Genomic DNA, 13,773 nt, shown 5'->3' on the forward strand with positions numbered 1-13,773 from the left:
GGGAAGATGTCAAAGGGTCTCTGCACCTTTCTGCGTTCCAGCAAGACAGAGGGACCATTCCCGCGACACACCTCCATCCCTGCCCCACGGTGCGTATGGGTAACCACATGTGAAATGTACGGCAGCCCCACCAGACACCTGGCTATTCATAGAGCCCGGGAGTTTGCTCTCTGCTTTTCTCCTGCCACCGAGTAAGGGATGATCTTCACACACTTGCCCCACTCCGCCCCCACTTCGGCTCACCGTTCCTCCTGGAAGGTAAGGGGACTGCCCACGCTGATCCCCTTCGTAACTACAGGTGCCCAGAACCTACGGACTAGTCCGGTTGTAACGACAGCAGGGTCAGTGCCAGCCCAGAGAACACAGCCTTCAGTATTGGGACCCGAAAACCCAGCAGGGCTCATTGCGGCTCAGGGCCAACTCGAGAGTAGAGAAAGGGCAGCTACTGGGCTGCCGAAGGCGCGCGGGGTGGGGGTGGGGGGCAGAGCGCAATTTGAGGAGCCAGAGCGACATTCAAAAGCTGCTGCGGGACGAGTGGCTGCAGACCCATTTGTCGTTGCAGCCCGCGGCGCGCAGCCCCCACCGCCGGCGCGGGCTCGGCTGCGGCAGGAGCGGACGCTGTCCCTGGTTCTGAAGGTGGCCGCATCCCGCGCTCCGTCCCCGGGTTTAGCGTCCCAGAGGCAGCTCGGTCGTTAGAGGAGTGCATACCTCTCCCCGCCCCGGATCTGGGCGGGAGGGTCTGTTGGTGGTACCCAAGTCCTACCGCAGGCTTAGCTTGGCACCCCACCCCCACCCCCCCAACGGCCAGGAGCTCTCCGCGGTGCTGCGGGGACCAGAGCTCAGGGACTCGAGCTTGAAGGGTAAATGTGGGGCAGCGGCTGGAGATAGTCAAGGGACTGCAGGGAGCAGACCCGGACCCAGGATCCCCCGTCCCAGCTCTGCACGAAGCCGAGACTCTGGAGCCCTAACGGAGCCCAGAGGAGAGGGCAAGGGAGCGAAGCTGCCCGGGAATTGGGACTCGGGGGAAGGAGAAGCGAGCGGCGGGTGGCAGGAGAGGAGACGGGGTGAGAGAGACTCTTTTTGCGTTTTCAAGAGGGAGGGGACCTGAGACATGTACTGTCTTCCCCCCACCCCAACACACACTCACACACACACACACACGCGCGCGCGGCCGGCGGAAGCAAACTGGATGGAGCGGGCAAAGTTTGGCACTCGGTGCTGCGCGGCGGCGGCGGCCAGGGCGGCGGGGCGGTGGTCGGGGAGGGGTCGCCGAGCGCCCGGCCCTCTCGCCTCTTACCTCGGTGTTCTCGGCAGCGTTCTCCGCCATTTTCCTCCTTAGGAGCAGGCAGCGGGAGGAGTGTTTCATGCCCATAAGCGCCAGCAAGGGTTTGGTGGTACAGAGATAGTAGAGAAAGAGGGAGCTGGTGTAGCTTTAAAAGAGAGAGAGAAAGAGAGAGAATGGGAGGAAGAAAAAAAAAAAAGCCAACCCAACCCCTCTGCCGGAGCGTCAGCAGATACAATCAACCCCGGCTGAGTCTTTCCTGCAGTCTCCACTTTGTTTTATTTTCCTCCCTTCTCATCTGCTCCGGATTCCTTCACACAGTTGCAAGTTCTTCTCGCGCACCCGACCCCTCCCCGCCCCTCTCCACCCGCGCGGCGGGCTGAGCTGGAGGGAGGCAGCCCCGAGGGCTCCGCGGCGGCGGCGGCTCTCTCCCGGCTGCTCGCAAAGTCCGCGGGCCGGAGGCGGCCGCCAACTCCTCTCAACTTCTGCGGATCCGCGGGGCGAAGCAACACGCTTCCTGCACGTCTCTCGCAGGGGCTGAGCTGGGTGAGTGGGGGCGGGGTAGGACGCTGGTAGAGCAGGCGGCGGGGCGCAGACCGAGGGCCCCCACCGCCCCGGGCCCGCCCCCTCCACGCCGCTGCGAGGGTCTCTGGGCCGCCCCCACGCCCCCGCGCTGCGGACGACTTGCGCGGGGGCAAAGGTTGCGCGGATGCTGCAGGGCCACGAGGGAGGCTCGGAGGAAGCAGGCTCGGGAGCTGGGCTCTGGCGGGTTCTCAGACCCGAGTGTGCTTCCTCCCACCCAGGACACGCTCTGGGCAGGATCGGGCCCCCCTTGCTTCTCTCCCGCCCCACCCCAACTCTCCCGCTCCTCTGCCAATTCCTGGATCCTTCCTTGGTGAATTAAGGTTTCGAGTTTGGGGAGTGAAGGGATAGGTGTCTGGATGAGGGAGGGTCCTTAACTCCTTCGAGTCTAGGACTGAGTGTGAATCACAAGCTCTCCTTTTCTCACACACGCCTTATCCACGGCGCGTGGGGCCGCAAGGCTCTCCCAGGCAGAGGCCAGGTGCAGCCAGAGGTGGCCCGGTAACGAGGGCGGGGGAAAGTCAAATGGATGAGTCTGCAGTCGAGCTCCCTTATCCTAGTTTTCCCTGGCAGACCCCTGCAGACACATTTCTCCCTCCTCACTCCTCCCCCATCGTCACCAGATTTTGAAGTCCCTTTTATGGAGAAAGGGAGGATGTCACGTACCCATTAGGATTTTCTTGATCCTTTTTTAAGAGAGTTTGGGCGGCAGCAGGGGGTGTGAATTTTTATACAATGCATTCTTGTCTTCTCTTTGAGAGCTTCCCCCCCTTACTGGCCATCTGTCAAGCTGGTGGGAGATAGAACAAGGGGGAGGGGAGCCCCACTCGGTCTCTCCCATGACAACAGGCCACTCAAGCCGCATCCTTCAAAGACAGATGCACTTTCAAGCTTTCAGCCCACAAGTCAAGGACAGGACTGAAAAGATGCCCCCGGAGCCTCCTGGCTCTCTTCTCTTCATCCCTGCACTTACATGAATAGATCAGTTCTGCAGCGTGCTGTACTTGCTTTTTTACCCTCACCTTTGAGAGCAGGAAGTGTGACCCTGATTGTCCTCAACCCACCCCAGAGTCCATTGAAGACAAAGGCCAGAATCGAAGGATGCCTCCATCAACTGGTCCTAGGGAAAAGAGAAGACACATTGCAGTAAGTGGAGGAGGGAGAGGACAGAAGGGGATGGAGAGTAAGAAGAGTGACAAGAGAAAGGGCAACAGGCTGGAGTTAATGGGAGCGTGTGTGTGTGTGTGTGTGTGTGTGTGTGTGTGTGTGTGTGTGTGTGTTTTCAAACCCATTCAACCCAGAGCCAGCCTGGGGTTGTGTGTTAGGAAGGAGCACCTTTACATGATAGAATGGCCTTAACCTCCTTAACCTTTTTCTTTCTCAGATCACAGACCTGGATTAGTGTAGGGAGTGAGTGAGCAGTCTTTGGCAATGCCTGGTTATTCTCCTTCCCTTTCACATCCTGCCAACATGCAGAAAGTGGTAGGCGGATAAATGAGGTGAATCTAAAGAATGACTTGACCCTCTTGAACTCTGTTTTCTCTAAGCAACTTTCTCAGAGACAAAAGATCCTGACACATCTGATCCCCTACCAAGGAAGTCTCAGTACTTGTACAAGCAAAGAAAATCAAAAAGGAAAGTATTTTCACAGCTCTTTAGTCCAGTCCTCTCCTTTTATAAATAAGGACCCTGAAATCAGAGATAGGAGCGCATTTGTCTGTGATCCCTCAGCTAGCCTCCCGACGACGTTCAGTCCAGCCTTCTCCTCTGACCCCACCCCACACCACTGCTCTCTGAGCCTTGCCTCCATTCTGTGACTCACCAGAGAGGAGGGGAGCTGAGACAGGCTCCCACCGAAATAGGCTGCTGCCTGTGCGTGGTTACGTTGCTATGAGAACCTCAGTGGGTGTGTTTCCTCAGTTCTCTGTTGAAATCTTTCGCTTGGCTTGGCTTCTCCCCAAGCACAGACACGGCTCCCCTTAGAATGGGGAGTGGAGAGGCTGAGATGGAGAGCTGTATTCTCATGGAAAGAGTGTTCTATTCCAACCCATTCAACCCAGAGCCAGCCTGTGGTTGTGATTGAGGAGTCTGGGTCACCAGCTTGTTCTATAATGGCTGAAGGACTTGAGTGAGCTGTCTTGAAAGTGGTTACCCCAATTCTCTGTTGAGCCATTTTGGAGCAGAGAGTACTTGTCCCTGCTATGCTCCCATTTAATTATAAATTCACAAGCAAAATAATTGTTAGCTTAAGACACTAAGTTTTGGGGTGACTCACTGTTACACAGCAAAAAGATTACCTGAATACCCATCTCCTAGGGTTTTGAAATGTGTGATGCATAAAAAATACCTAGCATATGGTAGGCTTTGATAGTATTATTTTCTCACCCTCCACACCATTCACAAGAATTCGGTCTTCTTCAACTTTCTTACATAAGTATATTAGCATAGTCTTTTATAAGGTTAATTAATTTTCTTATCCTATGAAGAACTTACTGGGCATCTCTTCTATGCCTAGCTCATCAATAGGCACAGTGGTTAGCAAAAGGCAACAAAAGACATGGAACTGAATATTGGGGAGCCCTTAATTTAGTCACCTTGAATGCCTTGAAATGTCAGAACGTTTGTAGAAGAGCTTTGGAAGGGATTTTGATGAGAGGCAAGGAGAAATATGAGATGACAAGAGGTAAAGGGAATTCACCAGGACGTGAGTTAAATGGGCAGTCTGGGACAATATGTCCTACTAAGTAAAGAAGTCCTAAAGACACATTTTGCTATATCACTTTTCTTACACTAGGTCTTCAATGCGATGCTATTGACGAGCACGCGTGAAGTGCTTAGAACAATGCCTGGCTTGTGGAGAGCACATGGTGTTCATGTTTGCTAGGTCTTTCCTAGGTTCTGAGTTTAACTTACAGAGCACTTATTACGTGCCAGAGACTCTGTTAGATTTAATGTGTTCTTATGCAGTTCTTTCAACAACCTTTTCAGGAGGTATTGGTATTGTCCCCACATAACAGATGAGGACACAGAACACAGAGAATTACCCAAGTGGTAAAGTCAGGATTCGAATCTAAGATGCCTTATTCTATAGCACGACCTTCAAGTGTTTAACCAGTTTCTGGGAACAAGGCAGTTGTTATTAACCTTGGCTGCAGAGCAGAATCATCTAGGGAACTTGAAAAATACCAGTGCTTTTGTTCCACCCCCAAAGAGTATGATTTAATGAAGTCTAGGCATCAGGATTTTTTTATTTTTGTTTTAGGTCCCTGGGTGATCCTAATGGGCATTCATGGTTGACAATTGGATAAGGATATTTGGAGGAGACGAAAAGACCAACAGAGAAAGGAGGTCCTCAAGTTATAGAAAGGGCCCCCCAAAACTACAAGGATACCCACATTATAGAAAAGTCCATTTCAAACACAAAGGTTCTTCAAAGCCACAAGGTTCTTGGGAGAAGTTGTGCTGATGGTTGACTCAGAATGCAAAGATTGGAATGAGACTCTCAGGGAAAAGTTTCCAGCTTTATGAGATGCAACAGAGAAAGTGGATTTCCTGTCACTAGAAGGGTTCAGTTAGACTAATTATTGGGCATAGCTACTCCTGCAAACCCTAGAAGACTGAGCAAGGCCCATAAGGTCCCACCTGCCCCATACTATGACCACTTAATTGTCTCCTTTTCTCTGTGAGCCCTCCAGAAGGTGAAGACTACATGTAGCAGCTCAACTTCAGGAATCAATCAATACTTCCTTTGCTGCCTCCCAAAACCCAGGGCCCAGGGTATCAGGATGCAGTTTCTCTAACCTGTAGACCATCCTGTCTAGGAAAGCCAGGCTCTGACTTGTTCAAGTGTGGTCTCTGCAATATGTGGCTTCCCTCTCCTCCACTCCGGGAACCTCACATGTGGCCAGGACATATGGCTAAGACACGCTGCCGTGAATCCGTGGCTCCTCAAGAATCAGGCCACAGCCATTATCCATCACCACTTCCCGGAAGCTAACCCAGCAGTGTTTGTCATGTTTTCTGGGCCAGACGGGAGTCAGGCCAAGGCTGCAGCAGCCAGCTACCTGGCTGAGCCTCCAGGGAGCCCCACACCTGGGCAGTTCTGCATAGAAGGCTCTACAGTCTTAATTCCCAGCTATTTCTTAAGCTGCGTTCCAAAGAACTTGCAAAGTGCCACCAGTGCCTGCCAGGTAATTTTTTTTCTTTTTGGTCATTAAAACCAGAATGTTATTTCTTCCTTGCTCTGATAATATATGATTAAGTCAATTCACTGTGGTTTTGTGCTGGATGATACTGTTTGGTTTGATTATTTATTCTAACAATATTTGGGAGGCATTGTTCTTAGTAATTCTGCATTAATAACTTAATCCTTGGTGTGTTTTATGCTCTTAAAAGCTGAGTATTAAGGCTATTGTTACCTACTATTACCTACTAAGGCTATTATTACCTGAGAAGCACCCAAAAGACATGTGATAGTTTCTCAGTGACCTATGATGTAACCCCAACTTCTCTGGAGAAGGGGAAAGGGATACAGTAGCAGAGCCCTAAAGATACTAAAATACGTATTTTTAAATGCTGTCACAACAGAAATTAGCGTTTCTTCTTGGTGGAGATTGTACATTTCACTCCTTTCCTCTTTTCCAAATCTTTCATTAAAGGATTACCTTTTTTTCTGGAAAATCTCTCCTGAATCCCTCAAAGCCAGCTAGAAATCAATTTAATCTATCCAGTGCAACAACTCAATACACATTTTCTTCCATTAGCCTATATATGAACCACTACTATGAGCCAAGCACTGTGCTAGGCATTTTGGGTTAAAAGATGAAAAGTCATATCCCTACCCTAATGACATACCTTTCAGAAAGAGTTGGTTATAGATTCGGGTACTATCAGGGGTCATGTAGATTGGTTCTTACAGGTTAAATATAGCTATGTAATCAGTGGTCTGTAGTCAGGTAGGCCCTGCAAAAAGTACCTATTGAAAATGAGCAGAGAAACCTTGGAGGCTATAGGGCCTGGGCCAGAAGTAAAATAGCCTTCAATCGAGTAAGGCTGGGGACACATTGTTTTATCAAGAATGTGCAACTCCAACATTTTATAAATAAGAAGTTTTGCCACCTCGCCCCACCCCGCAAGTGGATTACATCCTGGTGTCACATACTGATCATACTGATGCTACATACTGATCACAAATTGTGATCTGCCCTAGGACAGGGCTGACTTCTGGTGATTCAGGGGTAGCCCTGCCTAAAAATACACAAACAGCAAAGGAGGCTAAGCAAAGCTGTGTTTAATTCCATCTGTTTTCTTTCCGGACCATTTAATCACCCTGATCTCTTTCTTCTCTTCCCAGAGGGGTGTTACGTTTTTTTTTTTTTTTAGGCTTTGTTAGATTTTTTTTTTAAATTTAAAACTGTACACCTCTAGGACATTATTAACATTTTGCTATGTTTCCTCCATTTTTTGCTCATGCAAATGTACATATAAGTATCCACTATTGGCATATGTTGTATGTAAGTAGAATCATATTGCATACCTTACTCAGTATCCTGCTTTGTTCATTAAACAGTGTATTGGCATATGTTGTACGTAAGTAGAATCATATTGCATACCTTACTCAGTATCCTGCTTTGTTCATTAAACAGTGTATTGCAGACTTCTTTTCATGTTATTACATGTAAATCCAAGTTATTATTTTTTTAAAGCTATATCATGTCTTACTGATAAAACATACCTTTTAAAAACAGCATCCTACTGATGGGCTTTCAGGTTGTTCCTAGTCTCCTCTCACTCAAAGCAATATCACAATAAATGTTCTTTTACGTATACCCTTATGAACAGGAGCTTTTATTTCCACGTGATCGTTTCCCCAAAGTGGAATCATTTTAATATATATTGCCACATCCTTAACAAAATTTGACTTCTCAGATTGTAACTCGAACCTTTGGAAGGCACAAATCCAACATTCCTTCCCCTTCCCTCTTCTAATGTCAAGTGCAAAAACATCTACTGCATTCAGAGCCCTGGATCAGGCCTTGAGGAGGAAGATCTATGAAATAAAAGGCACAATTCTTATTTTAAAGGTATTTCTACACCAAAAGTTTGACAATGCCTGGGAAAGTTTTCGTGAAAGATGCTGACATGAGATATTTCTCCCTGGAGGGAAACCAAATTGCTTCCAAGTGCTGGGCATCAGGGCATGAATTTGATGTTACCAAGAGGTTCTGTGGTCTGAAACACAATAAGGATAAAAAAAAAATTGCATCAATTACCTATCATTGACATGGAATGGCTACAAAGAATACTCAGGCCTTTGGGGCCACCCTCAGTTCCCTTTTCTTCCAGGAGACTGTGCCTGGATTGATGGCGGTATCCACTGCTGCTTGTACCTAATGCCTAATAGAAACCCTACCACCTGGAAAAACATATTCTCCCCTTCCCAGAAAAGTCTCATTGGCTCCCTTTTAAAACAGTATTTGCTGTATTCAGACTTCCCCACCCATTATCCCTTAACCCAGAGAAACCTTACCGTTTAAAACCTTCATTTGATGGCTATCATCAATAAATTAAAAAAAAAACAACAAACCAGCAAGTGCTGGCGAGGATGTAGAGAAAAGGGAACCGTCGTACACTATTGGTGGGACTGCAAATTCGTGCAGCCGCTATGGAAAACAGTATGGAGGTTCCTCAAAAAAATTGAAAATAGAACTACATTATGGTCCAACAATTCCACTTCTGGCTATTTATCTGAAGAAATCCAAAACATTAATTCGAAAAGATATATGCACCCCTATGTTCACTGCAGCACTATTTACTATAGCCAACAAAAGGAAGCAACACAAATGCCCATTGATAGATAATTGGATAAAGAAGAAGTGGTACATATATACAATGTAACATTACTCAACCATAAAAAAGAATGAAATCTTACCGTTTGTGACAACCTGGATGGACCTAGAGGGTATTAGGCTAAATTAAGTAAGTCAGACAGAGAGAGACAAATATCTTACGATCTCCCTTACATGTGGAATCTAACAAGACAAACAATAAATAAAACCTCCCATTTGAATCTATCAGAAGCTTCAAAGTGTGAGAGGCCAAGGTGGACAGAGGTGACAGGGAGACACTTGGCAGTAAGTTAACCTCTCCACTATGGGAAATGGCTTACTGGTCATCTCTCTTCAACAGAGGTAACCCCTCTGTTGAATAAAATGAGCCAATGTGGATGACCCACCTAGCACAGTTCGGGGGAAATAGTGTTCTAATAAAAGTGAGTCTCCGTCCCAATAGCTCTCTGTAGAAGGCCATGTCTACCCACGTGAGAGAGAGACCTAGTGTGGGGTGGAGAAAGAGCCTCACTGCAGGGGTCAGTGACCATGTGCCCTCGTCCTAGATCTGTCATTAAACAGCAAGAGGCCTTGAAAAGTCACTTTACCCCTCTGAGTCCAGTACCTCTTCTTTAAAAGAAAGTTTGCGTGAGGCAAGCCTGATATGAATTATTATTCTAATCACAATAAAGGCTGGTTACATGCATCTCACACCAAAAGTCAACTCTGATGGTCAAACGAAGGCTGAAGAATTGAACATCTTTTCCCTCCCACTTGTAAGAGTGATTAAATGGAAAGTTACAGGTCAGAGGTTCACAAAGGAGGCCTATTATAGATAATGTTGATTGTAACTTCCACTCCAGCACTGGGCTATGATTAAGGCTTTCCCAAGGCCAAAAGGAGTTTCATTTTTTAAAGAGTCCTGTTTGACTCTGGTAACCTCAGACAGTAACCAAGCAGCCATTGTAAATAGTCGTCATTCGATTTTCCCAGGGCTTGTTAGGGGCAGAGCTCCAGTGGAGGAACCAGTGAGTGCATTTCTGGATAACATAGGCTATGCGGCTGTAGTCAGCATACCCCCATCAGCCAGCTCTCAGTGACCCATGTCAATGCATGAATCATGCACATCAGCAGATTATTCCCAAATCACTTCCCTTTGATTCAATTTATGTGTCCAGATACATGCAAATAGAATTTCTACCTGTCTAATGATTCTTCGCTTCAAAACATCTTCAAATTAGTGTGTTGTCCCACAGTACACAGGGGCCACGCATGACGGTCTGGGAGGCAGCCAGCTGGGTTGCTGGAGAAGCCAGCCAGAGTCCTCCTCTTCCCGGGAGCAGCCCACTCTGTGGCTGATTCACCTGTGGGAAAGCAACACTTAATTATCGCCCCAGCACACCTCTCAGGGGCAGGGATTGTTCAAGTTATTTCGCAGGGAAAACTACATAAAGGTTAGGTGACGTTTTAAAATCACACAGCAAGAGAAGAGTGGCTTTGATTTCTTGGACCACCCAGGTATCCATTTAATTAAAATGCACCTGTGGCTTGTAAAGGGCATGGATTTCCTCTCCTGGGATGGAAATACTGCTGGCAAAGCTAAGAGCTGTCTCCTGTGGATGTGGTTCTTTTCTTCTAGAGCCCCCGGAAGGAGAGGGAGCCTGGTGAACTCAGAATGGTGACTGCAGGCCAAGCACCCAGCGGGCCAGGTGCTGTGCCAAGTGCATCACGCATATTACCCCACTGAATCCTCGCTCCAGCCCCAAAGGTCAGTTGAATTGCCATTCCCATTCCATGCATCAGGAAAGGGTGGCTCAGAAAGGTTAGTGAACTTGCTCACATCACACACCTAGTAAGGGATTGAACCCTACCTGAAGCCATGTCTCCCTGACTCCATCCATGGAAGGAACAAAGACCTCAGAACCACACAGACCTGGTTTTAAATTCAGAATTGGGTATTTTACTGTGACTTTGGGCATATCGCTCAACTTCTCTGTGTCCCAAATTTCCCCTCTGTGAAAAGGGTTGGGTCTGGCCAAACTGACACTCAGGGTTACTGTAAACTGCCTACCCCAGAACCAGGCTCTTTGTAGACGTCAATAAATGGGCGCTACGATAGCATGTGGCCTGTGGCTGGGTGTGACCGACTTAGCTCAGCAAAACTGCACCTGCATTTATGTCAAACTCTCAGGCACAAATACAGGTGAAAGGTACACCCACTCCCAGAAGCCAGAGTGTCTGTCAGCCTGGCAAGGCTCTAGACAGGGTAACTCCACCTAAACGGCACCTGTGAGCCTATATTCTTGCTGCAGCTCTTCCTGTCACGTCTGCTTAGTAACTGCTCTCAGTGGTGTCACTCGGGGTTGCGTACCATTTTTGCAGGTATGAAGAACATTTGTTTTTTAACTCCTGGAAAACTCAGCTTCTCCAGTGGCCAATTCTGCCGCACAACTACATCAGGGCTTAGTTAATCCATCCTGAGCCGGTGTGGGATTCATCACAGGAGGGAAGGAAAGATTCAGCACTTGGGCAGGTGGGTGGTGGAGTACGAGGGGGGCAATAACATCAGAACGACTTTGCATGTATATTCTGACGTTTTCCAGCCTGCAAGCACAGCCCTTTCTTCTTTTTTCTATACATTGTTGTTGATCTTTTATTTCTTTTTTAATTTATTGGGGTGACAATTGTTAGTAAAATTACAAAGATTTCAGGTGTACAATTCTGTATTAAATCATCTATAAATGCCATTGTGTGTTCACCACCCAGAGTCAGTTTTCCTTCCATCACCATATATTTGATCCCCCTTACCCTCATCTCCCTCCTCCCACCCCTCTTACCCTCTGGTAACCACTAAACTATTGTCTGTGTCTATGAGTTTTTGTTTCTCATTTGTTTGTCTTGTTCTTTTGTTGTTTTTGGTTTATATACCACATATCAGTGAAATCATAGGGTTCTCTGCTTTTTCTGTCTGACTTATTTCGCTTAGCATTATACTCTCAAGATCCATCCATGTTGTCACAAATGTTCCTATATCATCTTTTCTTACTGTCAAATAGTATTCCATGGTGTATATATACCACAACTTCTTTACTCATTCATCTATCAAAGGACATTTTGGTTGTTTCCATGTCTTGGCCACCGTAAATAAAGCTGCAATAAACATTGGAGCACACGTGTCTTTATGGATAAATGTTTTCAGATTTTTTGGGTAGATACCCAGGAGAGGGATTGCTGGGTCATATGGTAATTCTATTCGTAATTTCTTGAGGAACCTCCACACTGCCTTCCATAGCGGCTGCACCAGTCTGCATTCCCACCAACAGTGTATGAGGGTTCCTTTTTCTCCACAGCCTCTCCAACACTTGTTGCTATTTGTCTTGTTGATGGTAGCCATTCTGACTGGGGTGAGGTGATATCTCATTGTGGTTTTCATTTGCATGTCTCTGATGATTAGTGATGTTGAGCATTTTTTCATATGTCTATTTGCCATTTGTAAGTCCTCTTTGGAGAAATGTCTCTTCAGGTCGTCTGCCCATTTTTCAATTGGGTTGTTTGTTTTTTTGTTGTTGAGTTGTATGAGTTCCTTCTATATTTTGGATATTAGCCCCTTATAGGAGGCACCATTTGCAAAAATCTTCTCCCATTCAGTTGGTTGCCTCTTTATTTTGTCAATGGTTTCTTTTGCTGTGCAGAAGCGTTTAAGTTTCATAAAGTCCCATTTGTTTATTTTACCTTTTACTTCCCTTGCCTTTGGAGTCAAATTCAAAAAATGCTCTATGAACCCAAGGTCCTTAAGTTTAGTACCTATGTTTTCTTCTATGCAGTTTATTGTGTCAGGTCTTATGCTTAAGTCTTTCATCCATTTTGAATTAATTTTGGTACATGATAACAGATAGCAGTCCAGTTTCTTTCTTTTGCACGTAGCTATCCAATTCTGCCAGCACCATTTATTGAAGAGGCTGTCTTTCCTCTATTGTATGCTTTAGCTTCTTTGTCATAAATTATCTGTCCATATTTATGTGGTTTTATTTCTCGGTTCTCAATTCTATTCAATTGGTCTATGTGTCTGTTTTTCTGCCAATACCATGCTGTTTTGATTATTGTAGCCCTGTAGTACAAGCTAAAGTCAGGCAGTGTCATACCTCCAGCATTGTTCTTTTTTCTTAAGAATGCTTTGGCTATTCGGGGTCTTTCGTGGTTCCAAACAAATCTGATGATTTTTTGTTCTATTTCTTTAAAAAATGCCATTGGGCTTGTGATGGAGATTGCTTTAAATCTGTATATTGCTTTGGGTAATATGGCCATTTTACCTATGTTGATTCTTCCAATCCATGAGCATGGATTTTCTTTCCATTTCTTTGTGTCTTCTTCAATTTCTTTTAAAAATGTCTTGTAGTTTTCAGCATATAGGTCTTTCACATCCTTGGTTAAGTTTATTCTTAGGTATTTTATTCTTTTTGTTGTAATTTCAAAAGAAATTGTTTTTTGTATTTCTTTTTCTGACATTTCATTGTTAGTATATTGGAATGCAATGGACTTTTGTACGTTGATTTTGTAGCTGGCAACTTAACTGTATTCGTTGATTGTTTCTAATAGCTTTTTGGTGGAGTCTTTAGGGTTTTCTATATATAGCATCATGTTATCTGCAAAGAGTGATAATTTAATTTCTTCATTCCCAATTTGGATGCCTTTTATTTCTTTTTCTTGCCTGATTGCTCTGGCAAGGACTTTCAACACTATCAGTAGCAGTGTCAGATAAAAAGAACAGAATACTTGCTGTTCTGAGCACTGGACCGCAGACACAGATTCGCAGCCCAACTAGTTCCGGCAAAGGGGTGGGAGCTGTGGAAGCAGGACTGGCTGTGGTGGTGGTGGTCGCTGCCATTGCTCTGGGCCACCTGTCACAACTCACCCCGCCCCTGGCCCCAACTATCTGGGCGGATCGCTGCAGGATTAAACAGAACTGCTGAAACATACGGGCTCTGAACCTGGTGCAGGAAGAGCTTTGGAACTTCAAAAGCTTTCCACATAACCACACGGACACTGTGCCCTGTGACCCAGGAGAACTATTAAAAAGGAGAA

General features: G+C 46.3%; 1 protein-coding gene and 1 long non-coding RNA gene across 3 annotated transcripts in view; one reads left to right on the forward strand and one right to left on the reverse strand.

Annotated features, from left to right (window-relative positions):
- Nucleotides 1-1,814, reverse strand: part of PRMT8 (protein arginine methyltransferase 8) — a 97,859-nt gene extending 96,045 nt beyond the window's left edge. Inside the window, exon 1 of one of the 2 annotated variants that reach the window (XM_081059867.1) lies at nucleotides 1,298-1,814. In XM_081059867.1, coding sequence (XP_080915993.1) covers nucleotides 1,298-1,372 — 75 coding nt within the window. In that variant the 5' untranslated portion in view covers nucleotides 1,373-1,814. The remainder of the gene's footprint in view (nucleotides 1-1,297) is intronic. The other variant, XM_081059868.1, reaches the window with a different exon arrangement.
- Nucleotides 1,769-7,692, forward strand: LOC308502287. Its single transcript, XR_013994020.1, has 3 exons — nucleotides 1,769-1,828; nucleotides 2,934-3,010; nucleotides 5,127-7,692. It is a non-coding gene; the product is annotated as an uncharacterized lncRNA (long non-coding RNA).
- The last annotated feature ends 6,081 nt before the right edge of the window (nucleotides 7,693-13,773 follow it).

This window comes from Rhinolophus hipposideros (assembly GCF_964194185.1).
Source record: "Rhinolophus hipposideros genome assembly, chromosome: 9".
Taxonomy (NCBI): Eukaryota; Metazoa; Chordata; class Mammalia; order Chiroptera; family Rhinolophidae; genus Rhinolophus; species Rhinolophus hipposideros.